At 36.7% G+C, this 19466-nt stretch overlaps 1 protein-coding gene across 21 annotated transcripts in view; it reads left to right on the forward strand.

Moving 5' to 3' along the window:
* Window positions 1–19466, forward strand: part of KCNMA1 (potassium calcium-activated channel subfamily M alpha 1) — a 434865-nt gene that overhangs the window by 245043 nt on the left and 170356 nt on the right. For all 21 annotated transcript variants that reach the window (XM_040071955.2, XM_058421618.1, XM_040071957.2 and 18 more), the window contains 2 exons: window positions 8559–8652; window positions 9581–9692. In XM_040071955.2, the coding sequence (XP_039927889.1) occupies window positions 8559–8652; window positions 9581–9692 (206 nt within the window). The remainder of the gene's footprint in view (window positions 1–8558; window positions 8653–9580; window positions 9693–19466) is intronic.

Genomic DNA, 19466 nt, shown 5'->3' on the forward strand with positions numbered 1-19466 from the left:
GTAATATTCTAATGGCAGCTTGTGATGTGTCAGACTCCTTAAAGAATAACAGACGATGTTGTAATAGAAATTAGGAAAGGGGGGAGTAAGGACATACATTTAAAGTGTTCTTGGGTTTTTTCTGAAAAGCAGGGTACTTGCAAATTATAAGGTGTAGGTTAAACACAGTGTAAGAAATCTTGAAAAACAGCTTTATTTCATTTTGTTTGATAGTTTTATTTTGAACAGATTTATTTTACTTATTTTAAAATTGAACAGGGAGGATTATGATTATTGAAGTAATTCAAAGACAGCTTAGTGTGTATGAGCCTAAGATCATCAAAGCATTTTCAGAAGGGATGTGAGAGGTGCATATCAAATGAAGAGAGGAGGCCCCTCCACATGTAGACTGCAGAAATGGAGATGGAAACAAAGACAGTAAAACAGAGTGATCCAAAATTAATTCAACACATACTGAAGTTGTGGAGTTTTTGTGAGTGGAAAGACAAATATGGTTTAATCCATTAAGAGAAGGAGAGTCAGAATTGAGAAGTGAAAGAAGAGTACTTGGCAAAGCCCCAAGAAGCTCCAGGATTTGACAATGATACACTTCGGGAGCAGAAAGTTCACCCCCTCTCTTTGCATATAGGAGAAGCAGCTAAGAATTTAGATGTAGAGGGTTGAGTGGTCAAACAGGATTTAATTGTAAATAATATAAGAAGATACAGGAAATTATCACAACATCATCCTTAGCTATCAGGCCATAAACTGTCTATTTGGTGAGAAAGGGATTGTTCCTCTTTCACTCACTAGCTCCAGGTGCACAGAACCTCAGAAATCTCTAAGCAGTGATGTAATGATCCCACAGAGTTTTATGGACCCAATTCTTAGGGCTGTGACAGCAGATTATGTGGCACTTCTCCTGTGGGCAAAGTGGATCTTCACCTGGCCTTTTCCAGTGCCTTGTTCCAGTGGTCCAGCTGGCTGTCCTTCCTCCTTGGGAAGGAAACCAACTTAGCTCTGCCTGCATTTCCTGCAGCACTAACTGAAAGTGCTGGCGGCAAAAGTTGCCGAGCTGTGCACCATGTCATGTCAAGAGAACGTGAAGTAATTTAAAAGATATTTGCGGTCAAACACTTTATTGATGCTATGACTCAAAGAAAGGCTTTCTAAACTGAGATGCATTTAACATGCATCTTGTCTTTCAGAGATGAATACAGATGCTGTAAGAATTTTTTTTTTCTTACTGTGGGACTCACTGGGTTAATAAATGGAAGCCACTTGAAGTAAGAAAAAGCATGTTATGCTCTCTGTCCCTTTTAAGATGTTTGACATCTTTGATTCCAATTTAGTCTTGGTGATATTTGATAGGCATCTGTGTTATTTTTGTTGTGTTTGTGCCTGTTTCAGTAAAGAGGATTTTAACTGCTTATTCCCTTCTGGGCTGTGTGACTAAACCCTAAAGGAGCAAGGTCTTCTGCGTTGAATGAAAATTGCTTTTACTAAATTATATATGTGGCTTTTCTATAGCTTTACTTTAGTACTACATCAGTGAAACAGAGTTAAAAAGCCTAACCATAACCAACTTAATTTTCTTCTTTGCTGTACTGTTCAAAATATGTATTAAAGGAGTATAAACAGAGACGGCTACATCAAATCTGGGCCAAATTTATTTTTTTACTCTAGACGTCATAAAATTTGGTTTGCTCTAGAAATGAATTTGAGGGAATTCAGTATTAAAGAGGAGCTTCCAGTAAAACAAAATATTTTGAAATAAAAAGACCTCTCTAAGCAGTTTTATGAACAAAGAAAATTTACATGCCCAAATTGTTACATATTAATTGCATTGAAATACAGTTTGAAAGTGCAGTGAGTGGAATGTCTTCAAATGATGCAACACTAATGAAATTCTAAATATTGAGTGGTTTCTCTTATTTATTTAATTTGTGTTATTTATGTTTTGGCAGCATCAACTGGTTTTTCTGTATCTAGCTATAATTTCATTTTAAAATCTGCTCTCATCAGTGGACATTCCGTTTGATGGAAAGTGCACATTTTACTGTTTTTTCATATAATGTACTGTTATGCAGTCTAAAAAATTGTCATGAATATAGGAAATAAAAACTTCCTGATTTTTCATATGTTCAGTTCTTTAAGTTTTTATTTTATTTTATTGATATTCAGAATTTAAATATATTTTTATCTTGTTTCTGTAATGGATTTGGCTTTTTCTCCACCATTCAGAAAGTACATATGCAAAAAGTAAAATTGTAGATTAGGAAAATTGTCTGAATTTTGAACATTTTCAATAGCTTCTTAAAGTTCTGAAGTTGTAGCATTTGTAGTAAGATATTAACATCAGTACTTTCTTGATGTCACAGTAGAAGTAAGTTTCTTCTGTGGTGGCTTATGGAAGTTTTAGATAATATCTTCAAAACACTTTGACAAAATGCAACTAGATTAGTATGTATTTAAATAAACATTTTCCCTTAAAAAAATATACATAGGTAAGAATTGGCAAACATCTTAGTCTTTGCATGCCTTGTCATTTAAAAGAAAGAGGCGGGGGAAAAAGGAGGCGAAAAACCATTAGGAGCAGACTGACACAATGTGCTAAAAATACAGCAGTCCACTTCCTTACCCAGGAAGAATGAGAACTGTAAATTGTATATTGTGTAGTTATTTCAAGTGCTGAATTGGGTGTACAAAAGCTTTCCCATTATTGTGGGGAACATTTTATGTAGAATCATCCGGGTAGCTGTCACTGTGATTACAAAGCTGATCTAAAGTCTGAGTGAACGTGGAACTCCTTTTCCTTAGTTCTGTGTGGTCATAATGGCAGTGACTCCACTGTGACAGAGATTGTTGGTTCATACTAAGGCTTTGATCGGAAGTTTGCAATGGGCTTTACAGCTCCTATCAAGTGGTGAAATGATACAGTAAAAACCACTCAAGTTATTTTCAACTCGGTTGCAATTTCAAAAATCCTGGAAATATATGATGGCTTCTGTGGGAACTTTCATATTAATGTAGTAACAGAAACAATTAATTTCAGAAAACATTAAAAAGCATTTTTTGTTCTCTCCCACTCATTTTATGACTATTCAAGGAATAATTCCTGTAGAAACATTCCTATGCATTCGAAACATTTTAAGCCAACCAGAAATAAGCAAGAATAATAAATACATGATGTAAACTGTTGACAAAAACAGTTCTTTAAACAGCAGTAAATTCTTTTGAATTGAAGTGACAAGTGGTACATTTTGTGGTAGAAGTGTCATGCACAGTGTTGACTTCAGTGTTGATTGCAACAAAGCTTTAAGGATGCTGGGAACATCTCAATTTTGCCCCATATATGTAAAATTAAATGGGATTATTCTGTTACCACTCTTGTAGTCACTGTTGCTCATTGAAGTATTTTATGCCTATTATAACTGTACAGCTGGGCTTTATAACTCCTGGTTTTGTTGTAAAATTTGTATAGATAATCAAAGATGCTCTTTCAAAGTACTTATAAATATTAGAGAATCATAGAATAATTTATTTTAGAAATGACCTTTAAGTTCCCCACTAAACCATGTCTCTGAGTGCCAGAACTATACATCTTATAAATACCTCCAGGGATGGTGACTCAACCACTCCATGGGCAGCCTCTTTCGATGCATGAAAATGTTTCAGTGAAAAATAGTTTCCTAATATCCAATCTAACCTTCCCCTGGCACAACTTAGGCCATTTCCTCTTGTTCTGTCGCTTGTATTTGTGAGAAGAGGTTGACCTCTACCTTGCAACAACCCCTAGGGAGTGGTAGGGAGTGGTGAGATCCTTCCTGAGACTACTTGTCTCCGGGCTGAACCAGCCCATCACCCTCAGCCCCCCTGTGCTCCAGACCCTTGCCCAGCTGTTGCCTTTCTCTGGACTCGCCTCAGCCCCTCGCTGCCTTGCAGTGCGAGGCCCAGAGCTGGACACAGCACTCGAGCTGTGGCCTCACCAGTGCCAGGTACTCGGGGGTGGTCCCTGCCCTGCTCCTGCTGGCCACACACACTGTTGCCGATACAAGCATGGACACTTTCGGCCTCCTTGGCTGCTTTGGCACATGCTAGCTCATGGTGAGCTGGCTGCTGATCAGCAACCTCACATCCTTTTCCAATGAACAATTACAGCTGCTCTTCTCCAAACCTGTAGCACTGCATGGGGTTGTTTTGACCTAAGTGCAGGACAAGACATTCGGCCTTGTTGAACCTCAGAAAATGGGCCTCAGCCCATGGATCCAGCCTGATCAGATCCCTCTGCAGAGCCTTCCTGCCCTCTAGTAGATCAACACTCCTGCTCAGCTTGGTGTCATCTGTGAGCTTACTGAGGACTACCTCAATTCCCTTGGCCAGATCTTAGATCAAGATATTAAACAGCACTGGCTCCAAAGCTGAGCTCTGAGGAACATCATTAGTGATCAGACACCAGGCAGATTGGACTCCTTTCACTACACTCCTTGGGGTCAGCCATCCAGCCTTTTACCCAGCTAGTCCAAGCTATGAGCAGCCAGTTCCTCCAGTAGAATGCTGTGGGAAGTGGTATAAAAAGCTTGACTAAAGTCTAAACAGTCAGCCTCCCCAGCTTTTCCCTCATCCACCAAGCAAGTCACCTAGTCATAGAAGGAGATCAGATTGGTCGAGCAGTGCTGCCTTTTATAAATCCAAATGGCCTGGACCTGATCCCGTGGTGTCCTACTTGTGCTCTGTGCTGGTACTCAGGATGTTCTGCCCCACGACCTTCCCCAGCACCAAGGCTGACAAGGTTGTAGTTGTATGAATTCTCTTCCTGATCCTTCTTTGTAGATGGGTGTCCTATTTCCTAACTTCCAGCGAGGTGGGACCTCTCCAGTTAACCAGTTCTGCTGATAAGTGATGGGAAGTGGCTTGGTGAGCACTTCTGCCAGTTCCCTCAGTATCTTTGGGTGGATTCCATGCAGCCCTCTTGATTTGTGTCTAAATGGTGGTGTATTTCACTGACCATTTCCCCTTGGATTGTGGGGACTTCTTTCTGCTCCCCATCTGTCTTCTAGCTCAGGGCACTGGGTACCCCGAGAACAACTGGTCTTGCTATTAAACACCGAGGCAAAGCAGATATTAAGTACCCCAGACTGCTCATTCTTTGTCACTATGTTTTCCCCCCTCATCCAGTAAAAGATGGAGATTTCTACTTGGCTCTCCTTCTGTTGCTAATGTGTTTCTAGAAATATTTTTTATTGTCGTTCATGCCAGTAACTGGATTTGGTTCTAGTTGGGCTTTGGCCCTTCGAATTTTCTCCATGCATAACCTCAAAATATCCTTGAAGCCCTCCTGAGTTGTGTGGCCCTTTTTCCAGTGATATACATGTAATTCCTGAATTCCAGCCAAAGTTCTCTATTCAGCAAGTCTGATGGTCTTCCCTGCCAGCTTGTCTTTTGACATGTGGGGATGGCCTGCTTCAGTGTGTTTAAAATTTCCTTCTTGTAGCATGTCCAGCCTTCTTGGACTCCTTTGCCCTTTAGGACTGCATCCCAAGGGTTTTTCTCAACCAGTATCATAAACAGGCCAAAGCCTGCCCTCTAGGAGTCCAGTGTAGCAGTCCTGCTGACCCCCCTTGTTATTTCTGCAGGAAATCTATTATTTTGTGATTGCTGTGCCCAGGACAACCTCCAACTGTCTCATCACCCACCAGTCCTTCTCTGTTCAGAAAACAGCTTTAGTGGGGTGCCCTCCCTAGCTGGCTCATTTACCACATATGCACATCAGTTGTTGGAATATTGATCCTGCCACTTTTTTAGGGGGAGGTACCCATTGCATTTAGAGTTCCATCATTACTGTAATTTTTATCCAGTTAGATTAAATCTTTCCTGTCATTGCTAGTATGCTATTTAATTGGTTTTTATCATAGTTACTCCTGTCTTTTTATGGTATAAATGTATGAAACCATGCTTACATGGAAGGGGAGTAAAAACAATTTTAACAGTCTCTTGCCTTCTTCAGAAGTGAAACCTTTGCTGCCCTAATGGGGTGAAATCCCATAGGACATGCCGTGTGATTTTAATATAAACCAGGGAGTTTTATTAGTATTATTACTGCTTCTGGAGACCCCAGTATACTACTAAGAAGCATAGCACTTCTGGTTTAGGGAAATCTGATATCAAGACAAGTCTCAAATTGGCTTCCTTTCTGCAGCAGGCTGAATTGTGCAATGATAAACAGTGGCCATATTCTTCTGTCAGATCAAATGTGAGCTACTGATGAAAACAAAACAAAACAAAACAAAAAAAAAAAAAAAAAATCCAAGCTGAAAATTTAATTTAGAATGTTTAAAATCTTTTATAATCCATCTGTGAGAAAATTAATAATTTCTTCAGTGTCATGCCCTTCTGAAAAAAAAACATCGTTTGAAATAAAAAAAAAGAAAGGATGCTGTGTTTGTCTTGGAAATGGATAACAAATATTGAAAGAGAGGGATGATCTTTGAAATTAAGGAAATTTAAAGGATATGACTAGCAGAAACAGCAGTTTTGGCATTAGGTGAAAAAAAAAGTCACAGATCAGAATTGTCGTCCATTGTGCTAAGTGTTTTGCAAAAAAATTGAAGATGTATTATGCATTAGGTAATTTGTCAGATCTTGTAGGTTTTTGTAAAGGACAGCGACACAGAAGTACAGCTGTAAGCTGCAACCTTAGCTGACCTTAACTAAAAATTGCACTCTATCCTGTTTATAAGCCTCTGCAATTCCGTTAGCTTCAGTGGATTTCTCCGATTTTTGCAGAAACCTAACCTGGAATTAAGGGCTGGTGCAGGGCTGTTGATTCTGTTCCTCTGTACTTCCTGTTGGTAGGGTGCATTGTGACTCAGTGTGTGGCCTACCTTATTTTGACAAAATCCTTTGTTCTCATTAGTGCCATACAGAAAATGATCCAGTTGGGTTCTCGGATTACATCCACTGTTTTTGTAGCTAAAACTGTGTTCGTAAAGTATGAGGTATTGTCTGCTGTCCTGTATGTTAATGTTAACATTTGGCTTTTCTTCCCTCCTGCTCCTGTAAATCAATTTTATTTTAACTATAACAGAAGTGTCTCATAACTTCAATGTCTTTTCAAATAGCCTTTGAAAAACAATTAAAAGAAACTTCCTATAGCACTGAAGCTTCTTAAAATATAAAGCTATTCTACATAAAGGGGAATTTTGCTGTATACATTCATGCACCTAGAGACAGGAGAGAGCATGCTGTAATTAACTTGTTTGATATGAAATGTATACAAGGAATGGAAAATCTGGCTGCATGTGTAACGGCCTGGTAGACCAGGTAATTTCCTTTATGCCTTAAGTTAGGTAACTGACATTCATAATGCATAGAATCTTGCTTGTTGAGCAGTCTAGCATTATATTTGCAGAACTACTGCTATACTAACTGGTATTACATTCACGTTCAGTGATTTATTTGATCTAGAAAGCCAACAAATTTCTGCTTTTCTAAAAGGATGTTTTCGAGGGCTCCAAATGATCAAATGATCTACGTTCTAGTTTCCTGATATTACAGTTGTGATGAGCGCATGATCATTTGCAATATATGTGTGTATATATATGTATATATAGTGGGACATTATGTATATATAGTATATACATCAACATATATTGGGACGTGATTTTCACTTTGGTCTCTGACTACAGCATTGGATTGTGGCTTCAACAACGGGTTTTAAAAACCTCACAAATAAATCACTGATGATCCTTACGGAAGTGACCACCTTCCTTAGATAAAAGTATATTTATAAAGTACCAGTTTGTATAGAGTAAGCTTTGGATCTGTCCCACTGTCAAATAGAGCATAAAATAATAAGCTAAAATTTGCAATGGCTGCCTGATACACACAAGGGTATTTTAATTAACCTGCATGCAGAAATTAACCCTTAGAGTACTGCTTCAAATTCTTCAATTTATTTTGTTATTTAATTTTACCAGTGGGCTATGCTGCTTTTCTACTCAGTTCATAGTACTGTACATAAAGTACATTAAATAGCCATACGAAAAAAAGAAGTGAGAAAAGGAAAAAAAAAATCCAATCAACTTCTTATAAACAAGGGATTCTACAAGACTAAGTACTCCAGTTGCTAATGGGTAATGTATTCCTAAGCAACTACTTTTTGTTAAAGGTTTTACATTATGACACAAATTAAAAGCATGTAGTGTTTCACTGTACCTGTATGCTTGTTAGGTTTCTTCCTAAAGTATCATAGGTGTGTCTCCTTAGAAAGAAGTCAGTTCTTTAAGGGTTAATGTGGGGTTAAACAATCCTGAGGTATTCTCCTGCTTGTCCTCTCCTAAAGGTATCTGCATGTTAATTCTCAAATATTACCTGAACAGGTGAATATAAACAATGTATGAATGACTAACTGAATGAATGAAATAATTCCTTTGAAATGCTTGCTTGTATCTCGTAAACGACTGGAAAACAGAAACATGATTTCTGAGTCAAGGTCTTTAATGAAATGCATACAATTTTCAGCAGAGTAGAAACTCATATACTGACAATTTATTTTGATTTCTTTGTCTTTCAAATAGCCCAATAGAATCCTGCCAGAATTTCTACAAAGATTTCACATTACAGATCGACATGGCTTTCAATGTGTTCTTCCTACTCTACTTCGGCTTGCGTGTAAGTAGTGTGTCTTTGGTAGCAAGAGTCAGGGAGAGAATACAGCTGTTGTATACGGTCATTGGAATAGAGACTGTGTTTTCTTTGAAAGAAACACAGTATCTTCTTTAATGCAAAAAATATGAATATTGTTCTGAAATGTGTAAGGCCAAGTTTTAAGACTTAGATTAAACTGCTCCATGAAATATCTTCATAATACACTAGGGTTTTTTCCCTTTATTTGTACCTTTATATTTAATGTTTATGTAAAGCAAATGTTTTCATTACTGCTTAATTATTAATCAGATGTGAATAGTAGTTTGACCTTATTTAAGCGTGTAGGCAAGTTCTAACTATGATGCCCTTGGCATCTAAGCTTGCCAGTTTCCCTAGGCGGATTTTGTATTCAGGAGAGAGAAATGACCAAATCCAGTTCAGTTCAAAAGACCGAAGTGCTTCTGCAGTCCCAAACTATGCCTTGTAGGAGTCATCCTGCTGATCTCTGGACAGATGATAATGGGAGTCTTTGTAAACTGCTCTGTATTTAGGAATCTGTGAGCAACAAATACATGATAAGACTACTGCCAGCATATTTGGTGTGCTAGAACAAAGATGATGTACTTCAATATACTTTTTAATTGCATACACTTTTCTAATGTTACTGGTACATTGTCAATAAATGTGGAAAAAATATTTTTAGCACAGAAATTGCAACTGATCACGTGGATGATCTATCTCTTTAGTTAGACCTTTCGTTTTAATCTGTGTGATTATCAAGAAATGCACAATACAGACTCCCTTCCAGTGAGATATGTTTTGTCTGGACTGACCTAAAACATCAGTTAATACACCAACTTTTGAGTTTAATATTTTAGAACAGATACCTGCAATCAGCATGAGAATAATCTGACTCTTTCATTTCTTCCCCTCTTTTTTTTTTTCTTTCCAGTTTATAGCAGCCAATGACAAGCTATGGTTTTGGCTAGAAGTTAACTCAGTGGTAGATTTCTTCACGGTCCCTCCAGTATTTGTGTCAGTATATTTAAACAGAAGTTGGCTTGGTAAGTACAATTGTTTTACCTTTAAAATGCTTGTTATAAAATTACTTCAACTTTGCACATTTTGATGGAGACTTTCTTCACCTTGTGTCATGTGTAAATAGAAGAACGTTACCAAAGTTGTTTTTAAAGTGAATTTTAAGCAGAAAGGTGGATTTTGTCAGAAAAAAGCGCTTACTATATCTGTTTTGTTTTCAACTCATTATCTCCTACTCTAAGTGGTGGAGAACTCCATTTTGGAAGTACTGTGTAAGAGCAGGCTGCCTTTTTCAAACAGTGAATTTGATTTGTCTCTGATTGCAACCTGAACAGGTGATCTAGATCATTCATTTACTGAACTGACTGTCATGAATCATTGTCAACATTGAAATCAATATATTCTCATAGCATTTTTTGAGCGATTGTGGCTAAATTTTAAATCCACTGAAGCGATGGATTTGGGAGATACATTTAGATATGGAATATTTTTGTTGGACTGCTAGACATGCATTAGAAAAAGTATGCCACATATAAAAGGGAATACAAAATGAAACAGAGAGGACACTCAAAAAACTTCCATAATGTGACAAATGGAGTTTCTTGTAAAAGAATTATATACTCTCTCATTAGGAAAATGGAAGTTGAATCTTGTGATTTTTTTTTTTTTTATTCAGAGAAGACTTCCTAAAATGGCATACTTAGTGATTGGTGTGTCTTTAGACAGCATATGAAACCTCACAGTTTGGCAATTCATTCCTCCAGAAATACAGGCACTCAGTGTCCCTGAAAACTGAAAAGAATAGTAATCCTTAATGTTTCATATGGAACAGAAAAAAAAAAACAGAGGGTCTTACAATATTTTCATCTTAATATAGAAGTGTGAAGATACAAAAATTTTTGATGATTTCTTGTTTTATGGAAAGAGATCAGTAAATTTATAACCACAGTAAAGGTCATATAACCATATCAGTGGTCATTAGTATTCCAGGGAAGAAAGCAGTAAAACAGACAGAAAAGATCACTGCACATCCTCATACAATTTCTCGCTGTCACATATCACTTCTGTCATATATGGAAAACTAAGTAAGGCTTTTTGAAAGAGAAATTGTCATACAGTTCCATATTATGATAGTAAATAAAATTTAAAAGCAAGGTATGTAAGTAAAAAACATGCTTATCCTGGAAAGAAAATTGCTGATTTCATTAGCTATAACTTAGTCTCAGATTCCTTGCATTATTTGAATTAAAGAAATGCATTTTCACTCTTTCATGTTATGTATCAGAATTTCCCAAAAACTTTGAGATTGAAATCCTTGGAGATGAAGGCTGTCTGAGAAAATAAATAGAATCACAGAATCCATTGAAAAGGAATATGAAATGAGAAAGTAGCAAGACCACAAACTCTGGGAAATGAGGCAGAGATAATTATTTGGAATGAATACCCTTCATGAAAGTGCCTGTGTAATTGACTGACTCATGGTGACACAGCGATGCAACTAAGAGGACTGACAGGGATAATGAGAGTGTTTGCATGTTTAGCAGTTTCTGCTGCATAGATTTTATAAGTTTTGCGTCAGTTTTCAGGAAGAGTTAAGCACTCATAGGGTTGAAAAGATTTCTGTATCTTTTAGTTACACCAACATCCCTTTATCTTGATTTCTTGTTTATAGCTACACTTTGCTCGTTTCCTCATGGAATTCTTCTGAGACATTTCTCACCTGCTGAGGCAAAAAAACTGATGTGGTTTTTAATGTAGTCATCTTAGGAGTAAGATATTTACAATGTTTTAGCTTTGCACCTGCTTCCAGAGGGGTTTTTATTTTAGATAAATCATTCTTAGTGAAATCATTCACTAATTCAAAAGTGTGAATTGTTTGGATTCTTAACATAGCTTTAATTTAGACCAACAAGGTATTTTGAGAAGCTGTGATGAAAGTATTTTGAAGTAAATATATCAAATTGTATTAATGAAAACTGTGTATTCCTTTACACCTTTGAAAGAGATGGCCAAATTTCCTGTCTGTAGAGCTCAAATACTTTGATCATACTTGTAGATAATACAGTGGTAGGACTGAGTGTGTGAGTTGGGGAAAGGGAGGGTGTTTAGGCCATATTATTTAGTTTCAGGTTAGATGCCTACTTTGCCTTTTTCTTTTATATAAGTATTCTAGTTGAGGGAGAGATCCTTCTGCTGAGGGTGATTCAGAATATATAAGTTGTGGGTTTTGCACAAGTTGTCTCCATGTGTATGTAGGATTAGCAGTGAGGTTTGCCTTTTAGTGAGGCAAGCAGAGAGTGCTTAAGGTTAGGCAATGTGAAAATGATTCAACATTGGCACATTTTAAGAATTTCTTAATGATTTAGCAGGTTTCCTTTGTACGCTTTAGATTTCAAGATCACTTAGGAGCCAAAATAAAATGCACCATCTGGAGTGTATTGTGCATCAGGGTCTTTCCAGTTTATTTCATTATTGATTCATGTCAATCAGCTGTAATGAGTTCATTGAAGTAGTTGGCAGAATCAAAGTCCCCTGTGTGCCTCTCTGAATGCCCAATTCTGCAAGAGCTGTCCTGGTTTATCTAACTGACTGGTATCAGTATAGACCCACAGTTTGAGCAGTATTTTAAAGAAACCAAACTATCCTAAATAAATAGTAAACTTGGCCTTTGTAAGTACTTATAGAAAGATGTGAAGCATAGCAGAGGATGTGCTCTGAATGTATCATCTGTTCATGTATGGTAGGAAAGCCAGTGGATTTTTTCTGTTCTTACACTAATTCAGAAATGCCATCATTCACCTATTATGTAGCTCTTAGCATGTGAAGGCTTCTCCTTTCTGTGCTACTCTTTTGTATTCAGATGTTCATAACATGCATTCTTGCACCTGGAAATGCTGTGTATGAATTAAATTTTCAATCAGTATTCATAAAGGATGTTGTTTGAAATCTAGTCCTCTACCAAGATTCCAGTTTGCAGACAACATTTGGTATTGAAAGACAGATCATATCATGCTTTTTCAAAAGGTTTCTAGAAGCGTCATTATGATCAATGTCTGAAGTAAAGCTGAAGGCAAAACAGCACTTCAAACCTGCAAAATACCAAATTTTTAGATTTGGTAAATCCTTCAGAAAGGGTTTCTGTAGTATCATTTTTGTTTGCACAGGACAGCATAAAAAAAGGAAGCACATGTAAAGAATGCATTTGGCATATGGGGAGAGCTGCATGTTATTGAAAAATTGGGGGAAGTACAGCTAGGAAAGACATTTTTAATAAATCTGTAATAATTCAGTGATATACAGTGTGTTATCCTGCTGTATAAAATCTTCTTATGTTCTGACTTGAAAAGTCATATTCTGCACATATTTTGGATGCTCATTTTCATCTAGATCCCCATGACATTTTTCCAACACTGTTTTGCAAACAGTAGCATTTGTGTAGATATTTGCTCATAAATTACAGGTCTACTTTATAAAATCATATATATTGCTTGCACAGCTCTGTACAAGAAACTTTCTGTCCTACTTTCTGGTAGGACAGTTCTCCAGTTGTAGGATTCTACAGAGTGGAGAGAATATTCCCAAGGGTCTTATAGGTGATTTTGACAGTGAATTTCAACCAAATTATTTCAGTGCATTGCTGAGTTTGTGTATTTTGTTTATAGTCGTAAGTGAAGGTAGGCTGAAAGGGTTGTTGGAGAGAAAAGAATTTGCAATGGGAGAAATAATGGCATGGTAATTTTTTCTTTTTTTTTTTTTTTTTCTTTTTACAAAGTTATCATAATCTGAGTATCATATCTAAGTTTCAGATTCAGAACTTTTTTCCTTCGGTTAACTTGCAGTCTGAAAAATTGGAGAGTCCTGCAACAAGTGAATATCTTCCAGTTTTATTTGGTAAAGACTTAACAACACTTTACACACCACTTAAAACTGTTATTCTGTCTTCTGTGATAGCAAAGCCAATTCAGATAACTGAAATGCCTTTTATCATGTACTTATATGCTTATGAAAAAGAAAATACGGATTTTATGAGCTGACTGTATTGGGCTAAATGGCCTCGAAAGGATTGTATTGTTAGAGGGGGATTTAATATAAAAAATACGATCTTGGCTTCACATTTTCAAGAATATGTGAATGAGGAACAATCAGCCTTAGACTGTGATGTTAACACAAAGATATTAATGCACAATATAATATAACATATGAATTGGATAGTGTCTCATTATTGAATCACAGAAATTAAAGATAAAGGAGGTCTTTTAAACAATCTTAGTTCATTTTCCTGACCATATGCTTCATTTTTTCTAGTATACAGAACATCACGTGGTAGAAACAGTGTGATTCCTAGTGAATTCTGTTATCAGGAAATTTTTTTCTTCTTCCTTATTCCCTGACATCCCTTTTAGCTTAGATTGCTGCTGATGCTGACTTTTTTTCAGAAAACAATTTGAGATATGTATGGGGGAAAGAAGACAGACAACAGTTGTGAATACAGACACATGCAAAAAACATAGAGAAAAAATCGCTCCAGGTAGTGATTAGCACAATTAGGGAAGGGCATACGTTTTTCCAGTGGTTCCTCAAATTCTGTCCAGGTCCTGTTACAGACATTTTAATTAATTTTGAATGAGACTTCTGGTTTCAGTACCAATGCCTGGTCTGAGAAGAATGTTTCCAACAACTCTGGTGAAATTCAGCTTTCTTGGTGAATTGGAGAAGGAAATTTTCCCACCATGGAGAGAGATAGATGACTTTGGAGAAAAAGCGGATGTGTCTTACTAAGATAGTTGAGGTGATGGTGAGAAGCCTTCTGCCCATCCAGCCAGTGTTCTTCAAGATGAAGCTTTAGTTAAAAATCTGTACACAAAAGCAACATTTGTTTTAATGCTGTTTCAACATTCCTGCCATAATATCTACAGAAGAACTCAACCTGAAACTGTATTTGAATCTGTAGAACACTTAGTTGCTTTTGGAAAACTTAGTTTAATGGACTTTAGTTACACTGATGCAAAGAAGTGCTCTGATAGCTTGGTTTTGTAGGGTAACCGCTTCGACTTTGCAGTCTCTTACTGAATTTCAGTGCATCTACAGGTCCCAAAGCTTCCTTAAATTCGCAGTCATCTGCAATGACTTTATTGGAAAGTGTTGTGCATTTCTGCCATCTATTGGTGGAATCTTTGGATGCACATCCAAATTCTACAGTATTTCTTACAAAAATAGTGTCTTTTATACAGTTTTGATGTATTTTTTGATAATTTTACCTACGCATTATTTTATTTATAATGGAAGCCAAATTCTCTAAAACTTCCCAGAAGAATTTTATTTTATCTATATGTGCATGTGTACTGCTTTTTTGTACGGTAAAATTTCTTTCTACACTTGAAATGCCTTCAAACAGGCATTGTATCAATGAATTTCATGAAAAGTCTTTTGAATGCTCAATGGGCTTAGTGATTTGTCATTAATCTGTCATTGAATGGACTGTATCACATTTGCACTGTATTGAAGACAATATTTTTGCTTTTTTTCTAGGGGCCTTAATGAGTTCAGGTTTCTCACAGTGCATTTTTTGATAGGGACACAGTTAAAGTAACACCTCCCAAGCATTTGAGTTGCTACAATATTAAGACCAGAAGGTGACCTTGCAACAAGTATATATCTGCCGAAATCTGTGACAGATTTTTATGGCTAGTGTTGCATTCATTTGTGACTTCTCTTCTCTCCTCCGCTGATGAGAAGTCAAACAGCCAAAAGATGCTGGAGCAGAGCAGGAACACAGGGACAGCACTAGTTTCAAGCGTCATTTGTGTCTTTTATCTGACATGCATAGAAACTGTTCTTGCTTGCCTACCTCAGTGAACTCAAAGCAAATGGAATAATTTCAATCAGCTCTCCCCCGTCTGTGAGTGGTACTTAACACTGCAGAGAAGAATGACCCTAAAACATTCTGATTTCTGTTCTACTCTGATGGGGAGGCGCGATAGGCAGGGGGATCTTGATTTTTTCATATGTGAATGAGTGGCTGGCTTCGCCCAAAAGTTGTGCTAGTTTCTGAATTTTGAGAAGCTGTTGAAAGTTAATATCACAGGTGCTTCAAGAAGTGTGTCCTACTGGATTTTCCAGGCTGGATGGACTAGTTTGACCTTTTTCATCTATGACCTGAGCAAGAATGCATCTTTAGTGGAAGAAAATAAACAATCCAGCCCTAAATTTATAGTTAAATACAAGGAAATATTACCTATAAACAAATACGTATAGTTTGTTGCCGTCCTTCTTTACACAGTTCCAAGCCCTGCTTGTCACTCACTCACTCTCTTCATTGTCAAGCATTTCATCCTCCGGTGTCATTGCTTAATGTTATTAGGCAGAATATGAATAGAAACATTAAATAACTTAAGGTCAAGAACACATTCCTGACAGGACTCCCAGGGAAGACATGCCAGATACATTTTAAGACTCTCTGGGGTTTAGTCCATTTAATGAGTGCCATGGCAATGCTGAGTAAATGACACCAGTATTTATAGCTCTGTCACTCAAACATGTCATTTAATGGAAAAGCAAATGGCGTATGATGCTTTTCTAAATGTATACTTTAATATAATTACTAATCTTGGCTATTTAATTACTTTGTAGTAGAATTTTTTGTTTTGTCTGAGATAAATTAATAGGCTCATGGTTATTTCTTTCAAGCTTATGGAAATAACATGAACTTTTTTTTCTGGAACTTCGATAAGCTTTCTGTGCCAGACTTGCCTAAAACCAACACTAAGTAGCCCACAGTTTTAAAAGCTATTGGAAGCAAGTTACCCAGACATGATGACTTAGGAATGTCTGCCTTAACAGATGTGTTTATTTGCATTCCCCTTAGTCTCCTTAGTCACAGAAGGAAGGCAAGTATGGAATCATTATATGATTGGCTTTTTCTAGATTATGAAATAAAATATGTATGGGAAACTTCTGGTTTTTTCTCCATCATTACTGAAATGTCCCCATGATTCTAGTCATGCAGCACTACAGTTGAAGTGTCTTTGCAATGCATTAACATTGTGGTTGGTTAACATATTTCATAAGCGTTTTGTTCTTTTTGATTTCTGCTGGTTTTAAACCCACCAAAAAAAACCCCTTTTTTAATTTTCTTTTTTTTTTTTCTTTTTTTTTCCTTTCTTTCTTGTCGTATAACCACCTCCCTTCAGTGAAACACTCCTAGTATTCTTTCAGGGTTATATTTACAACTTCTAAAGGTATATTAATGCTCCTCAGCATGTGTTTTGCAGGTACCATGCTGTAAGGCGAACTGTTTTTATGTATATTTCATACAAAGGAACATAAGCAGCTAGACTTTATATTAGCTGATGTAGCCAAATTATCTGTTGTTACCATTGGTTGGTGTTCTGTGTCACGTTTTTTCTGGACAACAATCCAGAAATGGTGAAGATCAACGTCTGCCAAATTTAGTGATTGAGAAACACTGAATGATATTTTGATGTAGATTGACTGCTAAATTCTACATAGTTTATAACAACTAATTTTAATTTTGCTCATATTTAATTCAGTAATACTCCCCTCTAGGGTAATAACAGGATGGTAATAGCAAGTGTAAAGGATTTATGCTGAAAATAAATCACTGCAATTTCCTTTAATAGCCAAACATTTTGCATTTTTTAAAAAGGTATTACATAATTTTCTTCTCTCCAGATCCTTTTCTGTCCAGTTAAAATAAGTTCCCAAGAACTGGATGTTATGTGAAAACACAGACTGTTTTCCTTTTATCCTTCTTTGTATTATCAGTTTAATTACTTTGCAACTGCCTTTGGATCCTCTAATGGTTTCAGTGGTCTTTCTGACTGTAATTAAGTTCTGCTTGAATGAAGGCTACCCAGACTGTTGAGTTTTGTCTTTAATAGAATGTGGGATAATACTGTGAGAAGAGAGAACCCATTCCCTCAAACTGCTGAGGGAACCCACAATTATTTATTCTGTCTTCTGGCATTTGTGTTTATTTCTATTTACTTGAAGGAAGGGCAGTTAAAAATGCTTCTTTTAGTGTTACATTATCATCAGTCAGATGATTTCCAAATTTTCTTGAGTTACCTACAACATGTAGCTGACTTGCACACTTTCCTTAATGGTAATATGAGAGATCTTAATGTGAGAGATTCGTTTGTTTGTTTGTTTGTTTAATTTGACTTTTTCTTATCTTATGTCAGCTGAAAGACCAGTTAAAAATAAAATTTCATTCCTTGTCTCCCAGATGGTATGTTAGCATGCATAGTTCCTTGTAGGCATTCAGTCTAGTCTTCATACATTATCCAGTCCCCCCGGCAGCTTCCAGTTATCTCCCTGACAGCTTCTTTCATTGACTTTTTTGACTGTGTTTTTAAATATTTTGAATCTGAGTAAGTTTGTTGCTGAGTGGGATCTTCTCAGCTTTGAATTTTAAATGGTTGTTGTTTACAAGCAACTTTATAAGTAATATAGTTGATATCTGCATAAATCTAAAACTAGAAGTCCTTATACCTAGAACATGATAGTTTATATTTTGGCATTTGTCACATGAGTTCTGTGGTACTGTTTTTGATCTTTAGCTCACTTTGTATTTCTCATTTCTGTAACAATGCTCAAAGGAACTATTTTATCTTCTAAGCCCTGGACCAGATCTACAGCGATGTCTGTGTAGTTCTTATTAATTCAGCACCAGTTGTCTAGTGTGCTCCATGGTACGTGAGTCTGGGTTTATGTGGAATTAAGAAAAGATGCATTATTCAGTTTAAGTAATTAAAAACCCCAAAGTGCATATCTCTGTTCTTCCTGACTTTTTTGCAAGACTGAATTAAGCAAAAGCAAATCCTCTTGAGACTGGAATTGATATAAACTGATGCAAAGATAGTTGGGCTTTCACTAGAAAGATTAGAAGTTAAGAATTCTGTACGAGACTTGGGAAAGATCTTTTCTGGTTTTTCTGAATATCAAAGGGCTCTGATGGAACTAATGTACTCACCTGAGATGGGAGGCTTATTTAAACTGGATCATTCATATCCTTCCAGTAATCTTTTGACAATTCTTTCATTCCACTTTTTATATTTGAAACTAAGAAAAGTCAAGAGAGAATGTGATGAAGATTTTTCATTCTCGTTATAATTCCACATTCAAAAGAGGTAACTTTTTTGATATGGTTATTTATGCACTGCTTGACCATCACCTGAGAGGTCCCAACTCATTGGGATTAGGTAAGATGACTTCTTGTGCTTCACTGCTCCAGGTATCAGTATGAGAAAAGCTAGGTCAGGGCCTGCTGTTGGTAACACCAAGGTTGTGGGTTTGGTCCCTGGATGGGCCATATACCTAAGAGCTGCACCTGATCCTTGTGGGTCCCTTCCATCTCAGAACATTCTGTGAATCTGCTAAGTTTTGACCTTCCTGCTCGAGTGACATTCAGAATTAGTGGTTGGATGGCTGAAAATCTGTTCCTTTATTCACTATTCTGTCTTTACAGTTGCAGTATTTTGCTGTACAAAGTCCGACAGCTTATAGCAAAGGAAAATTTGGGAAGTGTTCTTACAGCTGAAATATTTAAGGTTTTTTTCTGAGGTTTTGAATTGCAGGATATTTGTACCATCTGGCAGTTTCATACAATATTGACTTAAGGCAAGGGAACAGTATCCTTCATAGTTTGTCACATTTTGCCACTTGTTTCACATCAATTTTCTGAATGCTTAACATTCTCTAGTACTTCTGTATTTATATTCTTACATTATACAGGGCTTGCACTTGATTCACTACTGACCCGCAGACATTTAGCATTC

The sequence above is a fragment of the Hirundo rustica genome, chromosome 8, assembly GCF_015227805.2.
Source record: "Hirundo rustica isolate bHirRus1 chromosome 8, bHirRus1.pri.v3, whole genome shotgun sequence".
Taxonomy (NCBI): Eukaryota; Metazoa; Chordata; class Aves; order Passeriformes; family Hirundinidae; genus Hirundo; species Hirundo rustica.